At 37.2% G+C, this 17,069-nt stretch overlaps 1 protein-coding gene across 1 annotated transcript; it reads right to left on the minus strand.

Moving 5' to 3' along the window:
• Positions 1-370: 370 nt before the first annotated feature.
• On the minus strand, positions 371-7,919 carry LOC139667417 (tissue factor-like). The gene is made up of 7 exons (XM_071546867.1): positions 7,678-7,919; positions 6,606-6,720; positions 6,421-6,513; positions 6,205-6,305; positions 4,707-4,885; positions 2,406-2,571; positions 371-982 (listed from the first exon to the last, which is right to left on the minus strand). The coding sequence occupies exons 1-7, from the start codon at positions 7,742-7,744 to the stop codon at positions 843-845; spliced, it is 861 nt and encodes a 286-aa protein (XP_071402968.1). The 5' UTR covers positions 7,745-7,919; the 3' UTR covers positions 371-842.
• Between the last annotated feature and the right edge of the window lie 9,150 nt (positions 7,920-17,069).

The raw sequence follows: 17,069 nt of genomic DNA on the forward strand, positions 1-17,069 counted from the left end.
GCCATTAGTGGGAAGCAGATTGAGGCCAGTGAGGTATTTTTATTGTAGCCTAATTCACCTTGAACTGGAAAAAAGAAGTGAATACAGGTTTTTGGTCAAGTTCCCTGTTAAGTGATGAGAACATAGACACCAAAGAGTCATCCACGTGTCCCCGGTAGATCGTTATCCAATAGGTTATACTGTATATGATGGTGAATTTTCAGTCGTCATGGTAGATATTATTACAGCCACTAGAATGATTTTAAGATAGTGGGAAAACCTCTTTGTCATGCCAAAATGTGATTTTTTGGGGATTTTGTTTCCACTCTTCAAACCTTCAGATACAAAAAAAAACAAAAAACAACTTTCATTTTTACATTTTATTGCTTTTCCATCCTTTTGATCAACAAAAGTTTAAGAAAGGTAACAGTAATAAAAGACATAGTGGCTATCAGGATGGAGAGGAACCACTGAATGAAGGAATATATGATTTAAGCAATTTACAAGTTACTCAGAAGTTCAACAGAAGAATAAATCAGCATTTGCGAATTCAATAATTGTAATGAATACATGCTTTGGTGTCTAATGTTTACAATTCCTATAAACTGCTGAGCAAGGGTGTAAAGCCCCAGGGAAACGATGAAAATAAATAATAAATATACAAAATAAATGTACCATCAACACAGCGGAAAGAACAAACTTAACGTAGAAATTTCATCTATAAACATACAATGGATAGAACAGAATGCCATTTAAAAGCTTGTTTATGAGTTTCTGACAGATCTAGACTACAGATAGAAAACTAACGCGAGACCTGCTCCCTGTACTTCAGATACACACACATATACACGCACACACACATCTTAGGCTGTTGCTTGCGTTTGGAGGGTCTTGTTTCTCGGTCTTTGGCAGCGTGTGCAGCAGAGGACTGTCACCGTGACGATGATGATGATGAGTATGAGCAGGACGAAGAGCCCGCCGACCAGCGCTCCGACACTCAGCTCTGGGGGTTGAGGGGAGCACAGTGATTGATTCATTCATCGGTTTATGGATTTTAATGAACAAAAGTGCTGGTATGAAGATGCTTCTGCATAACAGTAAGGTCGGGTATATACTGTATGTGGAGACGGTTTCAGTGGAGAGTTTTAGTGTCCCATGGTGGTCTTAATGCTGTTTACGAGGCTTTTCCACCCTTCCATACAGTTTTAAAGGGGCTTTTCAAGGGCGTTTTCATGTCACAACTTGATTTGCACGAACTTCTTCGTGAACAGATGAAAAATCTGCACTCTTAGCTCAAGCAACTGAGGTGCAAAAACATAGGCAAACCGCTATTTTACACTTACTTACTTACTAACTTACTTACTTACTTACTAACTTACAGTGGTGGAAAGTAACTAAGTACATTTACTCAAGTACTGTACTTAAGTACAATTTTGAGATATTTGTACTTGAGTATTTCCATTTGATGCTACTTTATACTTCCACTCCACTACATTTCAGAGGGAAATATTGTACTTTCTACTCCACTACATTTATTTGACAGCTTTAGTTACTTTTCAGATGGAGATTTGACACAATGGATAATATAACAAGCTTTTAAAATACAACACATTGTTAAAGATGAAACCAGTGGTTTCCAACCTTTTTGGCTTTTGACGTCTTACAAAAAGCAGTGTGTAGTCGGGTCACATTTCAGATGTCTATGAGTTGTTAACAGCTCCACCAAATAGTGATTTTTCCCTCTAAACCTCACATGGTTTCATTTCAATAAATGTTCAAATGATCCATTATTTCAGCAAAGATCAAAGATTAGAGAAAAAGTCCAAAAACTGAAAACAGAAACAATTTGTGTATCAGAACTTTGTTTTTTCTTCTTTCCTCTTCCATTAATCATCTCACGACCCCTCAGATCTATCTGGTGAACCTTTACTAGCTGCTGCTGCAACGACTTCAACAATTTCCCCACCAGGATCATTAAGGCTGCAATAAGCAATTTTTCTGACCACTAGAGGGCGACAGAAACCGAAACACATTTGTAAATAACACACAGCAAAGCCACTGCACTACGGAGGCCTATGAAGGACAAATGGAAGGATAAATACTGAGAAGTGTCGCCGGTTACCAGTCTCACTTTGACAGAACTTTCTCCCACTGAAGGTTACATGTCCCACAATGACAAGTGAAGAGGCAGGTAGCAAGTTTGTGTGGATATTGGTTTATACTATTATGTCTCAATGAAATTTCCACATAGCACACATTAATTTCAGGATTGGTTAGGTCTGATATTGCTTACTGCAGCTTTAACATTTCATTTGCTCTTGCCTAATAATGACCAAGATTTACCTTCATAGCCAAGATTTACCTTCATCTCTATATGGACATACTATATAGCCTCTATGGTATATGCAGATGTAGAGTGTACACACCTTGCAGGGGGCTGTCTTTTCCCTCTATACACTGCTGCTTGCTCCAGGCTCCAAGCTGGGTCGCTTTGGGTCTGGAGGGGATGAAGGCCGCCACTGTGAAGCAGTATCTCTCTCCTGCATCCAGCATAGACATCTCAGCTATGCTGGAGTCAGATGTGGTCTCTCTCTATTGGGAAAGAATATTAAATGTCAATCAATCAGCTATCTATCTTTACCCAGTGAACGTTTAGATGCTGAATAGATGTTGTGCCTGCATCATGTTGTGAAATCAGGAGCTAAATATCTTTCTGACATCAGCTCAAACAGTTTTCCAAAGCTGTTTTAATATGATTTTTAACCGTGCCATAATATCCTAATGTGAAAACTTTCTGTTTGTTTGGGTTGACGTTGAATTTGACCTCCTCCTCCACATTGCTGTCTGTCAACTGCTGGCTGGGTATCTATGTATATATAAATAAATTAAATGTACACAGGTAATGCTTTCTATACATAATTTCCAATATTACAATCAAGGTTGTAGGTTTATTCGTTGCTAGTTGGATAATCTGGTAACACTTTACAATAAGGGTACATTAATTAAGGGTTAGTTAATGCTTAATAAGCATTAACTAACCCTTAATTAACAGTTAACTAATGTGTCTGGTAATCATTTACTAATGGTGTTCATGTTAACTATGGTAATAATTTATACATTATTTAATAGTCATCTTTATAAATTATTAAATAATGTATAAATTAATACCTTAGTTAAAATGAACACCATTAGTAAATTATTACCCAACACATTAGTTAGTTCCCTTATTAAGCATTAACTAACCCTTAATTAATTTACCCTTATTGTAAAGTGTTACAGATAATCTAAATATCTTCTGCTTTGTTCAGAACTGCTTTTAGTTTGACTTCATGATTTGATAATTACCATTTAAATTACTGAATTTTAAAATTTCACATTTTAAACAGAATTTAAAACTTTCATTTGATGCTGCTTTCTTGGCCAGGTCTCCCTAGAAGAAAGATTTTTTTTTTTATCACAATGGGAATAAACTAGTTAAATAAAAGAAAAATCTGCATTTGGTAGTACAGCAGAGTCTATCATGTGTAATACCTGTTATTCAAGTGAGGGGAAAATACAACTACTAGCACACAGTTTGTGCTGTCGAATGGATTTACACAATGCAACAGCAAAGACAACTGTGAAAATGGTTTAAAAAAGTTTTTTTATGAGGTGAGAAATGTATATATTGGTCTGTTAATGTTGTTACTACTTTATCAAAGTTAGGTTTACAGGGGATTCAGAAATGCCCTGGTTTAGGAGAAAGGTTTCTTGTAGGCTGTGTTCTTAAAGAAAGCCTCTCTGGTGAAAGTATGTCTCAAGAGCTTGCTAAGATTAATCAGAAGGTTTGTTTTCATGAGTTTCCAAATTCTTGGTTGCTCAAGCCTTAAAAACTTTGGCAGGGGCCCTAATGCAAAGCTACTTTCATTATGCCTGCAACTCATGGTTCACCAGTGCCCAGAAAGCACTGAAAAGCAGATTGCAAACATCCCAGAACAAATGGGTCAAAGTTATCTCGAAACGTCCAGAACTTCTTCACTTTATACTCCTCTCTTTTTACGAAGGTAAATTGGCTCAGGGTGCAGCATAGAGCTGGCCAGTTCAAACTATGTGTTGTTGGCTCTGTGCCCAAATATCTTTAGAGTGATGTTGGACCTTGGGTTGTGTAGCTTTCTGGACATAACACCAAAGTCGTTGATTCTCTGCTATCTGTTGCTCCGGTAGAGGAGATTGGAGAATTGTGTTTTTTAACCTCTCCATTCACTGCCACTGTATGTATTTTAGCACATAAGCGGACACAAACAAAGCAAATTCTGACAATATATATTAAAAAAACGGACTCTCTGCCTATTTACAATCATTGGCAAACATACTACTTTCTCCATTCCATCAGCATAAGTTTCCTCCGACCGGATTTCAGTGTTACACTTGAGTAGAACTTTAGCTAGAAGTGTGATTCCTAGACCTGTTCCGCCATATAATGCCAGTGAATGGAGAGATAAGAATTGAGAAAAACACAATTCTCCAATCTCCTCTACCTGGAGCAGCAGATAACAGGGAATCGCCGATTTTGGGGGTTTTATCATGGAGGAAGCTACACGACCTAAGGTAATACCTAAGGTCAACATTGCTTGAACTATTTCGCCTACGTAAGAACTACTCATGGTCATGTTCAAACTAAGTGGAACACTTCTTTAACGTAGGGTTCGCGTTCATTCGTGAGAGTCGGTGTTTGCGTGACAGAATACCTTCCCAGTGGTTCCGGCCTTGTGGTAGCTGATCTTGTACTTGAGGTCGCGCTGGAGAACGTCTCTGACAGTAAGCAGTTTTCCGTCTTTATAGATACTAGTGAGAGGATCGGCAATGCGGAGATTTACTCTGTTATCCTTGGCAGTCTCCACTTTGAAGGACGGAGCACCGATCTGACCTGAACAAGAGAGAAATGAACAGGAATCAGTAAGGGTTTATTCCTAGAACTTACCGATAGGGTTAGTGTGATGTTATGACAGGGTTCCTACACATTTTCAATTCAAAAAAACCCATACTTTTTCCAGACCTTGATTTGTTTTGAAGATTTTGTCTGTTGTAATGTGATGTTATGTGAATGTATTTTCAGTTAGACAGTCAGAGAACCACCGTGGGGGGGGCCTTCGTTGGGGGTCCTTGAGTTAGCTAGGTGAGTTGCATGGGTTAGCACAGTCAGCAGTGTGTGTACTGGGAGTCGTGTGTTACAATAAACAACCTGTTGAATGGAGATCCTGGATTGAGTCATTGGGGAACCCTTGACATTATTACATTGTCCGGTGGTCAATATGATTTACGCAGATAGACATCTTGCCCCTGCTAACTAGGTCATATCACTGTATAGATGAAGATTGTTCTTCACAGAGACAAATATCAGAATATGTGAGATGATTGGCAGGGTTCCTACACGGTTTCCATTTTAAAATTCCATATTTTTCCCAGACCCTATGTTCTTGACTGGATTTGATTTTGGTGGGTATTTGATATAATGCATGCTGACAGTGGCTGGGTAATAAGAGCGTCCCTCTATTTGAACATTATTCTTCACATCAACAAAAACTGTGGACTCAAAGTGGCTCTACAACAACATAAAAGCTAGAATTATGTGTGTATCGGACCTGAACCGTAACATTTTCCATACTTTTACAGACATTTTTTTCAAATTCATAAACTATTCAAGACCTGGAAATGATCAAATTCATTTTTTCTTTCCAGACCTGTGAACCCTGTATGAGCTACTGGTCGCCAATAAAGAAAGGCCATAGATTATACTTAATGCCCCTTTAATATATCATGTGTGGTTTCTAACATGTATAAGTCTTCATCACAGTTGTGTGACCATTAGTTGGTACAACTTGGACTCGAGTTTTAATCGCTTGAAACTTGACTTGATGCATGAAGAGAAGACTTGACTTGGGTTCTGGTGACTTGGGACTTGTATGTAATTTGTATGGAATGATTGAATTTATTGAAGTTGAAACTGATTCTAGAAATCAAACTCATGACGCTCTGACCAAGTTTTTAATGTCCAATCTGTATTAAAGGTTGATGTGTGATGACAGAATGTATGTGTGTGTGTGTGTGTTGTTAGTGTTGTACGTGTGTGCATTTAGGTGTGTTTATGTGTTGTCTGTGTGTGTGTGCGTATCTACGATCTCTATGAGGATTCATGCGTGGTGGCAAAGTGTGTGTGTGTGTTAGTGTGTGTATGTGAGTACCTACTCTCTTTATAAGGGTTGAAGTTTGGGGAAAATGTGTGAGGCAACTCCAACAGGTCGTAGTCGTTCCCAGCAGCTTCTGATTGGATGTCAGCAGTGTAGGTCCTATCCAATAGGAATTCACAAATATATAATACATAATCCACAGATGTGGGCTCAATTCACTTTAATCAACTCAGTCTAATCAATAGAATAGAATAGAATAGAGCTCTGTTCCCACCTGTCCAGAGGTGAGAGGTCGTTGGTCATATCACATTCTGACTCTGATATTTGGATGCAGCCACGACTCTCCTTCCAGTTATCATCATCAAGCCTACAATACAATACAATACAATAAAACACACAATACAGTATGATATGTGTTTGAGTGTGCATGTGTGTGTGTGTGTGTGTGTGTGCACTCACCCAGAGAACATGACGGTGTATGTGGAGTCACTTGGTGTGGAAGTCCAGTTGAGGATGGTTTTGAAGTCGAAAGACACCCAATGCACATTCTCCGCTTTGGGTACTGAGTCCGCATCTAGGACAACATGAGCAACACATCAAATCATCATCATCATCACATCATATCATATCATATTACCATAGAAAAAGTTCAATGATTATTCCTTGACTTTCCATAACTAAGCCGAAGCGCTTCTGTCACCTAAAACTGTTCTCCCTCCCTGGTTTGTCAGTGTTGTTTAGTATTTTATAAATTCAGTCCTACACTTCTTTTGTTCTTTCTCTTCCTTTTATTCTGGAGTTTATCTCCCAGAACAGATACCTGATAACTGATAACTTTGTGATTTGGTCAAAAAGGAACCATCATAAATCAGTTAAGAGATAGAAAAGAAGGGGAGAAAGAGACTAAAACATCCAGCTTTTTTTCACGTGAACAAGCCCCAATCAAAGTCAGATTTTGACAGAAACCCAAGCCAAGAGTCTGAGCCAAAAGAACAGACTGTTACAGAGCAGCAGCCACTTCACACTTAAGCAGAAAACTTTGAAAACGTTTATCTAAGTAGCCTAATAATTCTAAAACCAGCGACATAATAAGCTCAGCAAAAATCAATCACTTAATTTAATTGAATATGCCTCTAGTAACAACAACAACAACAACAACAACAACAATAATACCAATAATAATAATAATAATAATAATAATAGGAACTATGGTAATCTTATAATACATTTTAAAAGGATGATATAGCCTACAATTATCACAGTAAAGCTACACCCTATAGGAATATTATAGTGATATCATAGGAGATGAAAACATCATAAAGTGTGATAAATTCACTATATTCACTATAAACTCACTATTGAGCACTATAGGTAGGCCTACACTATAAGTCACTGTAGGAATATTTATAGGATTATGATGATACCATGGGAGATAAAAAAAAAAATCAACAACAAAAAGGTAAAAAAAAAATACCATAATCTATCTATCTATCTTTCTATCTATCTATCTATCTATATTATGTGGTTTTACCTGCTGTAGTCATCACCCAGACGGACAGGCAGAATCCCAGATAAAGCGCAGTCTTCAGAAAGGCCATATCAGCACTTAAACTTAATAAACACCAAAAAAATAGTCCTTCCTTCCTTCCTTGGCGTCTTTTAAACAACTCGAGCGAGAGAAAAGCTGCTTTATATGAGATTTTCGTCCAGGTTCAAAGTGGTAAGGCTGAGTTTGTCAGGCTGAGGAGTGGGCTTGGTCTTTATCAACGGGACGGAGATTGCTCAGACTGAAGATGATGGGGAGTTGGACGAACTTTTCTTCTCGTCACTCCGGTCGGTGATCCCGCCCCTCTGGTGATGGTGGATCCTAGAACGATTTGCTCCTTTTGAACTTATCCTTATAGGGGGCTTTCTCACTGTTAGCCTTTAACTAGCTATGACTTTCCTGATACAGGCCTTAAACTTTTTTGCACTTTGCTTCGCACTTATGCACTGCTGCACTTCTTTTAAAATGTTGTATTTTACTTGATTCTATGCATTATATGTACTCTATTTCTTAACTTTATTTTTATTATTATTCAGTGGGTTTTTCCATCTTATGTTATGCTCATTCTATGTCTATTTTCATGCATGGAATTTCTTTGTTGTAAAGCACTTTGAGCTGCATTTCTTGTATGAAAGGTGCTATACAAATAAAGTCTCTTATTATTATTATTATTATTATTATTATTATTATCATTATTAAAAGCGACTAGCGACAAATCTGGCGACTTTCTCTGACTATGGTGTTTGTGTTGAATCCCAAAGCATTTGGCAATAAATTGGCACGGCTGATTCAGGAATGCTCTATTTGCTTGTCTAATCCAGTGTGGTCCGATGATCACAGTGTTTCCCACACACAGCGTAGACCCCCTTCCTCTGCTGAGAGCGTCATATGCAAATTAGCATGACGGCAACTCTTGCTAGGCCTATACTTCTAGCGACTTTTTGAGCAGCCAACAGCTACTTTCCTTGGAAAAGAGTTGGCAACACTGGGCTTAGTCATATACCTCTGGTTCAAGTAACAGAGTTTTGGAGAAATTCTCGTTATACAGTAAATCGTGAGCTAACAAGACCTTGCTGAGCATTGATTGGCTCTGATTTTAAAAAAAAGATTCTTGCACAAGCACTTTTGGTTTGTTTTTCTGCCCAGATAGAACATGTTGTCATCCTTAGCTTAGCTATAATGCTACAATTTGAGTTATTGTATTGTATTATTGTAGCAATCCTAGCAAACTATTCGGGAAGTGACCGGCAGTAGGCTACAATGGACGAAAATAGCTGATTGTATTTCTAAACGTTACTCTACCGTTACAGTATTGAATAGTCATGGTTAATCTCTGTGCTTCTTTTGATCATTTCGATACAGCTGATCGAGTTTGCGTTTAGATCATGTCAGCTTGAGAGCTAGCTAACCAGTATCTGATCAGCTGTCCATCACTGTCTGGTTAACAACGCATTTGATTTGCACAGGAGCTAAAATTGCTTATAAGTTAGCTAGCTAATAAAAGCAAAAACCAAGTGCGTATTCAGGTTAACTGAACTGACGCTTCTCAAGCTACATGTTTTGGAAACAGATCTACGTCAGACTAATCACTTTTACTTTGCAACGTTACTGAAGAACCTATACCCACAGATATGTTTTCAGGGATCTTTTTCTAGCCTGGTTGTTATATATTTAGCTATTATTTTGCAATTCTCCAATAGACCTCCAAGATGGTGCCAGCTGTGGTTGCTGGGGGATTTGTGAAGAAACTTGGGAGAATTTAAAGCTTCTATTCAGGGAACAGAACAAACTGATCCTCAGGCAGTGCAAAAGGACTGAATATTCCACACCTATATATAGGATAAGAACCGGACATGTGAGAGAATAAGGCATGGCTACCTGACATCTATATATGTCCAACCTACGACTCCAACTAAATTGAATTGAAATGAACAGTTTGCTCTCTCTACTGAATGTGCATGAAAGAACAGACTCGAAAAGAGCTTTCCATCATCATGACCATATATGGTTATAGCACCGGCAACAGCTCAACTGAGTAAGATACTGGTATTCACATATAGTCAGTGCATATTGTCGAGAAAATGAGTAATGACCACCATTCATCAAATTCTAAAGAAACAGGATACTATAGTGACTAAACAGGAACAATATGTTTCAACTCACACGTATACACACACACACGCAGCGTAATTTTCACTCAGTATTGTAAATTCACATATTTGTTTCCTTCATATTCTCATATCTTTCTCATTTGTTATATATTACATATGTGTTGATATTTTTAAGAATTTTGCCACTTATATTTCATATGTCTGGTCCATTTTCATCTCATCTCATATCATCTCATCTCATATCATCACATCTTCTGGATTCATTTCTTTGTCTTTTTATAGTTTTATTGCTGTTATTTTCCACACCTTCATCATGCTGTAATCCATATTTTCACGCACACGTATCAACTAAACATATTCTAGTATTGAAAACATCAGAAACTACATTTACAAAACCCTCATTTGCTCTTTGAATATATATTGAATATGGTTATCAAAATGTTTGTGGTTGAAAAAGACAGACTTTTAATCATATTCTGAAATTCAAAGCGTCTCCCTTTGTCTATCATGTAAAAATGGTTAAGAGTTTCATTTCTTCTTTTGTGGTTCCTATTTTTAAACTCTTCTTCATCTTCTTCTACTTCTTCTTTTTAGTATTATTATTGTTATTATTATTATCATTATTATTATTACAGTTTGCGGGGCTGTTAATCTCACTTTTGTGGTTCCTATTTTTAAGCTCTTCTTCTTCTTCTTCTTCTTCTTCTTCTACTTCTTCTTGTTCTTAGTATTATTATTGTTATCATTATTATTATTATTATTATTACAGTTTGCAGGGCTGTTAATCTCACTTTTGTGGTTCCTATTTTTAAATGATTATCATTAATATTATTATTAGTAGTAGTAGTAGTATCATTATTATTATCATTATTATTATTGTAATTATAGTTTGTGAGGCTGTTAATTACACTGTACATCAGGGGTAATCATTATTATTATTAGTAGTAGTAGTAGTAGTATCATTATTATTATCATTATTATTATTGTAATTATAGTTTGTGAGGCTGTTAATTACACTGTACATCAGGGGTAATTATGAAGCCTCTTGTACCAATTGCTTCTGTAAAATTTGGTTCAGTATAGGGTTAGTTAATGCTTAATAAGGGTTAGTTAATGCTTAATAAGGGTTAGTTAATGCTTAATAAGGGTTAGTTAATGCTTAATAAGGGTTAGTTAATGCTTAATAAGGGTTAGTTACTGCTTAATAAGGGTTAGTTAATGCTTAATAAGCATTAACTAACCCTTAATTAACAGTTAACTCATGTGTAATTTACTAATGGTGTTCATGTTAACTAAGGTATAATTTATACATTATTTAATAGTTTATGAAGATGACTATTAAATAATGTAAAAATTAATACCTTAGTTAACATGAACACCATTAGTAAATTACACATGAGTTAACTGTTAATTAAGGGTTAGTTAATGCTTATTAAGCATTAACTAACCCTTAACTAGGTGACCCTTATTGTAAGGTGTTACCACAATGGGTTTCAGGATGGGTGTTAAAATCATCTTGTTGCCCTGTCGGTGCATAAAGACATATCCAGCTCCTCTATCTATTAACCCCCAGAGACCGGAGAGAAGAGGGAGAGAAGCCAAGGAATGTGGGAGTGGAGACGAGAGGAGGGGGGAAAGTCAAAGAAAAAAAGAGAAAATACATGTACCCGGTTGACTTTTTGAAACGATCGCTAACCATTACAACGGACACGTCGGACATTTCTTGTGGGAACAAATCAGCCGTAGACTTCTGTCTATTTTCGGTTATGGCATTTTCGAATATAATGCGGTAAACATCTGGGAGGCCCGGTTCCATGTAGGATGCAGCGGAGACACAGAGGGACTGTGTGGGAACATCGCAGCAATTTCTGGCATTTTGGGGGGGGAAAACATCCTGGAAGCAATTATAAACCATCTCGCGTACTTGCGTAACCCTCGCCATTATGACCTCACTTATGGCCCGCACTCATTAAACACACAAATACACACGCAGGGAACACATAAACACGCAGCACACGGCATGTTTGTATGACTATACCTGGAAATGCATTCCACTGACCACATTCATGCCCTATAACTTTTAAACCCAACCTCAAACTTAGACCACCCCCCCCCCCCCCACCACCACCACCACCACCATTCCCGTATTTCCCAATCTCAGTTCAGTATATTCTACCAAGAGGTCCAAAATATGGAATTCTCTGCCATTACATTTTTTGAATATGTCTTCACAGCAGTTCAAAAGAGCCCTGAAATCACTTCTCCTAACTAACCAATATTTTCCATATGGGCTATTTTCCATATTATTTGTGTGTATATTCTTCTCTATCTTTCTTGTCTTATGAAAACTCAATAAGCCATATCACATGAGTGTCTACTCTCAGTCTGTTAATGATAGTGTTTGTGTATACTTGCATGTATTATGAATGAGTATTCTTGGTGTGTGTGTGTGTGTGTGTGTCTTATGACTATGACTGATTCTTTATACTTGTGTAATAGATGGGTGTTATGGGATGCATTGTTGTCAAGGACTATGCTGAACTATGTCTCCGTTTTTTACTATGTCTAAACATATTTAATTGTGTATTTTACATTGCTGTAATTATTATTTTGTTTATGTTTTTTGGCAATTCTCCTTCACATTCACTTGCAAATTATATATTGTATCCTTTTCTTTTAATTTTTTATATGTGTGAATAAAGAAACGAACGAAACGAATGAACAAATTAAACTTTATCCTTAAAGTGGTAATCCTCGAGTTCCTTGTTTATCTGATTTTGTCTCCACCTGTCAATCAAACAGTGTGGGCGGAGCTTGGATTTTCTGATGCTGCAGTTGGAGTGTCTGTAGGTGGCGCTCTGTTCTTTGTCTGTTCAGCCATGGAGGCTATCGCTGCTCATGCTAACTACCCAGTTCTTCTTCTTCTGTTTATTCCAAACAAACCTAAAAACCTAAAACGCATCACTTCCTGTGTGGCAGAGGATTTTTTCCCAGAAAAGAGGAACCAGACACCAGCTGTTTAGAAGCTTTATGAACTGGATATAGGTTGAATCACTGTTGTGTTGCATCAGTGATAGAGAGAAGGAAACATTTATGTGAAAATGCTGTGGATAATTACTTAAAATCCCCAAAATAAAACTTCTCCTCTGCAGAAAATGACAAGCAACCACTTTTCTAGGTTTCTACAAGACTGTCAAAAACACAGAACACACACACACACACACACACACACACAGCAGGCAGGCAGTTTCACAGACATCTGGAGAAGAGGTCCTCAGGGATTGGCCGCTGCAACTCCATAAGAACAGGCTTCCACCAATCAGCTCAGAGCTTTCTGGCACAGGAACAGTGAACTCCAGAGGAATTTGAGCAGCAACACATTATGGTATGTTGTGGCTCTGTGCTCGTAATATAGGATATAGAATCATACATCAAATCTGAGGTGAAACTATAAACGGTCAGCTTTAAATTGAGGGTAAAAAAAACTAGACCCATAACTCATAGTTCAAAGTTTTGGTTCCAGAATTTTTTCACTTTGGATGCAAAATTTTTATTTTATTTATTTATTTGGATCCCCATTAGCCACCGCCAAGGTAGCAACTACTCTTCCTGGGGTCCACACAAGTAAACATTACATCATAATGCAAAACAATAATGTATTTAAAATCAAAGGCAAAAAGAAACAGAAAATAACAACAACAAAAAAAAACAAGCAAACTACAACAATGAAACAACAACAATAAAACTACCAATAACAACAATGACAACAAGTACGCACACTATATCTAAATAGTAAAACATTTGATACAGCTCAGGAATGATAGTAGTACCATTAAAAGCAGCATAAACATGACCGAGAAAATTCCTCATTAATGATCATATAGTCAGATATTATGTAGCAAAACATGTCCTATTTGGAGAGGGGGCTGGTGTTCTGTGCCATTAGGTGTGACATGACATGAAATGAAAACAATGAGGTCAAAGTACAGACTGTAATCTTTCCCAGCAAGCATTTAGATGTTGAACAGATGTTGATACAACGGCCTGCAATGACACTGAAAACTCATGTAAATACAACACCAACATGACAGTTGAGATGACATCTGCTGTCGTCCATAGCTGCTGCCTGTATACAGTGGTGGAAAGTAACTAAGTACATTTACTCAGGTACTGTACTTAAGTACAATTTTGAGATACTTGTACTTTACTTGAGTATTTCCATTTGATGCTACTTTATACTTCCACTCCACTACATTTCAGAGGGAAATATTGTACTTTCTACTCCACTACATTTATTTGACAGCTTTAGTTACTTTTCAGATGGAGATTTGACACAATGGATAATATAACAAGCTTTTAAAATACAACACATTGTTACAGATGAAACCAGTGGCTTCCAACCTTTTTGGCTTTTGACGTCTTACAAAAAGCAGTGTGTAGTCGGGTCACATTTCAGATGTCTATGAGTTGTTAACAGCTCCACCTAATAGTGATTTTTCCCTCTAAACCTCACATGGTTTCATTTCAATAAATGTTCAAATGATCCAATATTTCAGCAAAAATCAAAGATTAGAGAAAAAGTTCAAAATCTGAAAACAGATTTGTATATCAGAACTTTGTTTTTTCTTCTTTCCTCTCCCATTAATCATCTCACGACCCCTCAGATTTATCCGGTGACCCCTTGGAGGGGCCCGGCCCCTAGGTTGGGAACCACTGGACTAAACTAGCTAACTGTATATAAAGTAGTTCAAACTAGCTCCACCTCCAGCAGCTACAACAGTAACATGCTGCTTACACACTGATGCTTCAGTATTAATAATCTAATGATGTCATATATAATAAAATATCAGTCAGAGGGACCAAACCACTACTTTTACTTTAATACTTTAACTACATTTTGCTGCTAATACTTATGTACTTTTACTTAAGTAGGATTTTTCATGCAGGACTTTTACTTGTAATGGAGTATTTTTATATTGCTGTATTGATACTTTTACTTAAGTAAAAGATCAGAGTACTTCTTCCACCACTGCCTGCATCATGATGTGAAATCAGGACCTAAATCATTTTCTGATATCAGCTCAAACAGTGTCCAAAGCTGTTTTAATATGATTTTTAACCGTGCCATAATATCACAGTGAAAACCGTGTGCTCGGTAGGGTTGATGGTGAACCTACACATCACGTAAACTTAACTGTGGGTTCACACTGCGAGCCACACGCTCACCAGAACTCCATTAATTTCAAGTCAAAAAGACGCTGAGTCACTGTCACTGCTGTCACAGGAAAATGTTACAATAAAGTCTGATGATATCATCTACAAAAAGTCTGTTTTCCAGAAACTCCCTGAGTATGGTTATGGGTTTTTCAGGCCGCAGCTGTCTTATAGCATCATATCTGTGTCTGTCTTGTCTTGTGGATATGCAGATGGTACATTGGTATGCACAAACCGCTGTCACCAACTCTTCCTGTGAATCTGTTTTCTCTGCAGCTCAGTGCTCTACGGTCTTTAACTCTTCATGGCCCACATCTGATCTTCTCATGTCTTTCCAAACAGGGAGAAACCTAATGTGTTTCCCTGTTTAGCCAGATAAATGATATAAAATAGAGCTGGGCGATAATTCAATATTATCGTTTATCGTCTTTCAGTGGAATCATATTGTCATGATATGGTGATTTTCGGATATCGTGACATACAATTCTGCTGTCTAAACTGATGATAACAAGCTCATTTTTACTTAAAATCGCATACTGTCTACACTTGCATAATTCGGTCATAGGACCTTCATCAGGTAAACATCACACACACACACACACACGTTTGCCTGATGAGGGTCCTATGACTGAAACGTTGCAGTAAAGTATTATGTAAGTGTAGACAGTGTGCAGGATTATATTTCTTTCTCAGTATCTACCTTTCTGAACATTCATTTGATTATTTAACGTGATTTTGCACACGTGAGCCATATCATGATATATATCCGCCCAGCCCTAATATAAAGTCAGCACCGCACGTTGGCCAGAAAGGGTTAAACATTCTGTGTTTCTATGTAAACATGGTGTAAGAGAAGCTTTATAGCCCCGTAGCACATGTTCAGCTTATCTGCAGGCTGCAGCCAAATCTAAGGCTTTTTAAGACCTTTTTATAGGTGGAACTCAATCTAAGAGCAATTTAACAACCGGATTGAAAAACAAAACTTTGGCAAAAACCACCCGATTTCCAACTGAACATAGCTAATGAAACTTCCGAAACTATAAATGGGCAGAATAAGGAAAAGGATACCAGGAAATTAAATGTTCAGGGACATTACGTCCACCATGTTTGTCATGTTGTATTAACCCTGTTCTGAATTAATCAAAGAGTAAACATGCATGTGGGTCACCAGCTGTTAGTGCAGTAATGTAATACAAGCTAAGAAAATCAAACTAACACTACTGCTGCTCCTATTTACATCTTTTGGTGAAACTACACAACATTTGATTCAAATAAAAATTTTAAAAAATCATCACATCCTGAAAAAAGATTAAACTTTCAATTACTGTATTAAGACATTCTAATGCTTTTTAAGGCCTAAAGTTGAGATCATTTAAGACTTTTTTGACTTTTTAAGGACCTGTGGACCATGATGTTAATCCTTCACATTTGCATGTCTTCATGACACCAGCAGAGTCATTTTTTCAGCCTTCAAGGTAGCATAAAACATCTAGTTAGTGATCGGATATGTGTGTGTATTAAAACATCATATCACAGCAGAGCCACAACGAGAGAATCAAGTGAGTGAGGGTGTGAACCTGGGATGTAGGTTGACATGAATCTGTATAACATATATACATAGTATACATCTTAGTAAGTAGTATCAAATTGTCAAATTGATGTTAGTTATATGAAGAGAGGATAATGCTTTTGTGAGAAGATAATTGTTTTTTGTTCATATTGTTGTTTGCCGATGATCACCGACTGGAGGTCACAGTTTACCCCTTTAAAGGCAACTACAAATACTGTAGTAAGTGATTAGATGGTGAAAGATGCAGTTAGTGATCAAGTACAATGTAATCAGAAAAAGCTTGCACACTGACAAAAGCTACTGAGGTTCACTGGATGCAAAAATAGATGATTTATTTACATAGTGAAAAGAAGTGACTAAGTGAGAAAAAAGGTGAACGTTTCGGTCCTCAGACCATCATCAGCACTACTTCCATGTTTTTCATATTGGCTCTAAATAGGCAACCAGCCTATTAGCGGTAGCCAATAGGAATGAGGCTGATG

The sequence above is a fragment of the Centroberyx affinis genome, unplaced genomic scaffold (genome assembly GCF_046629955.1).
Source record: "Centroberyx affinis isolate AG114_WGS23_722 - 3 ecotype Tasmania unplaced genomic scaffold, CSIRO-AGI_Caff_v1 ptg005510l_1, whole genome shotgun sequence".
NCBI lineage: Eukaryota > Metazoa > Chordata > Actinopteri > Beryciformes > Berycidae > Centroberyx > Centroberyx affinis.

Bases quoted from the DNA above. Each gene is read 5' to 3' on its own strand.
- LOC139667417 (XM_071546867.1), bottom strand. From the start codon at position 7,744: ATGGCCTTTCTGAAGACTGCGCTTTATCTGGGATTCTGCCTGTCCGTC. The intron at 6,514-6,605 runs GTGAGTGCACAC...ATTGTATTGTAG, and splicing joins TACACCGTCATGTTCTCTGG to GCTTGATGATGATAACTGGA. The intron at 6,306-6,420 runs GTGGGAACAGAG...CCTATTGGATAG, and splicing joins GACCTCTCACCTCTGGACAG to GACCTACACTGCTGACATCC.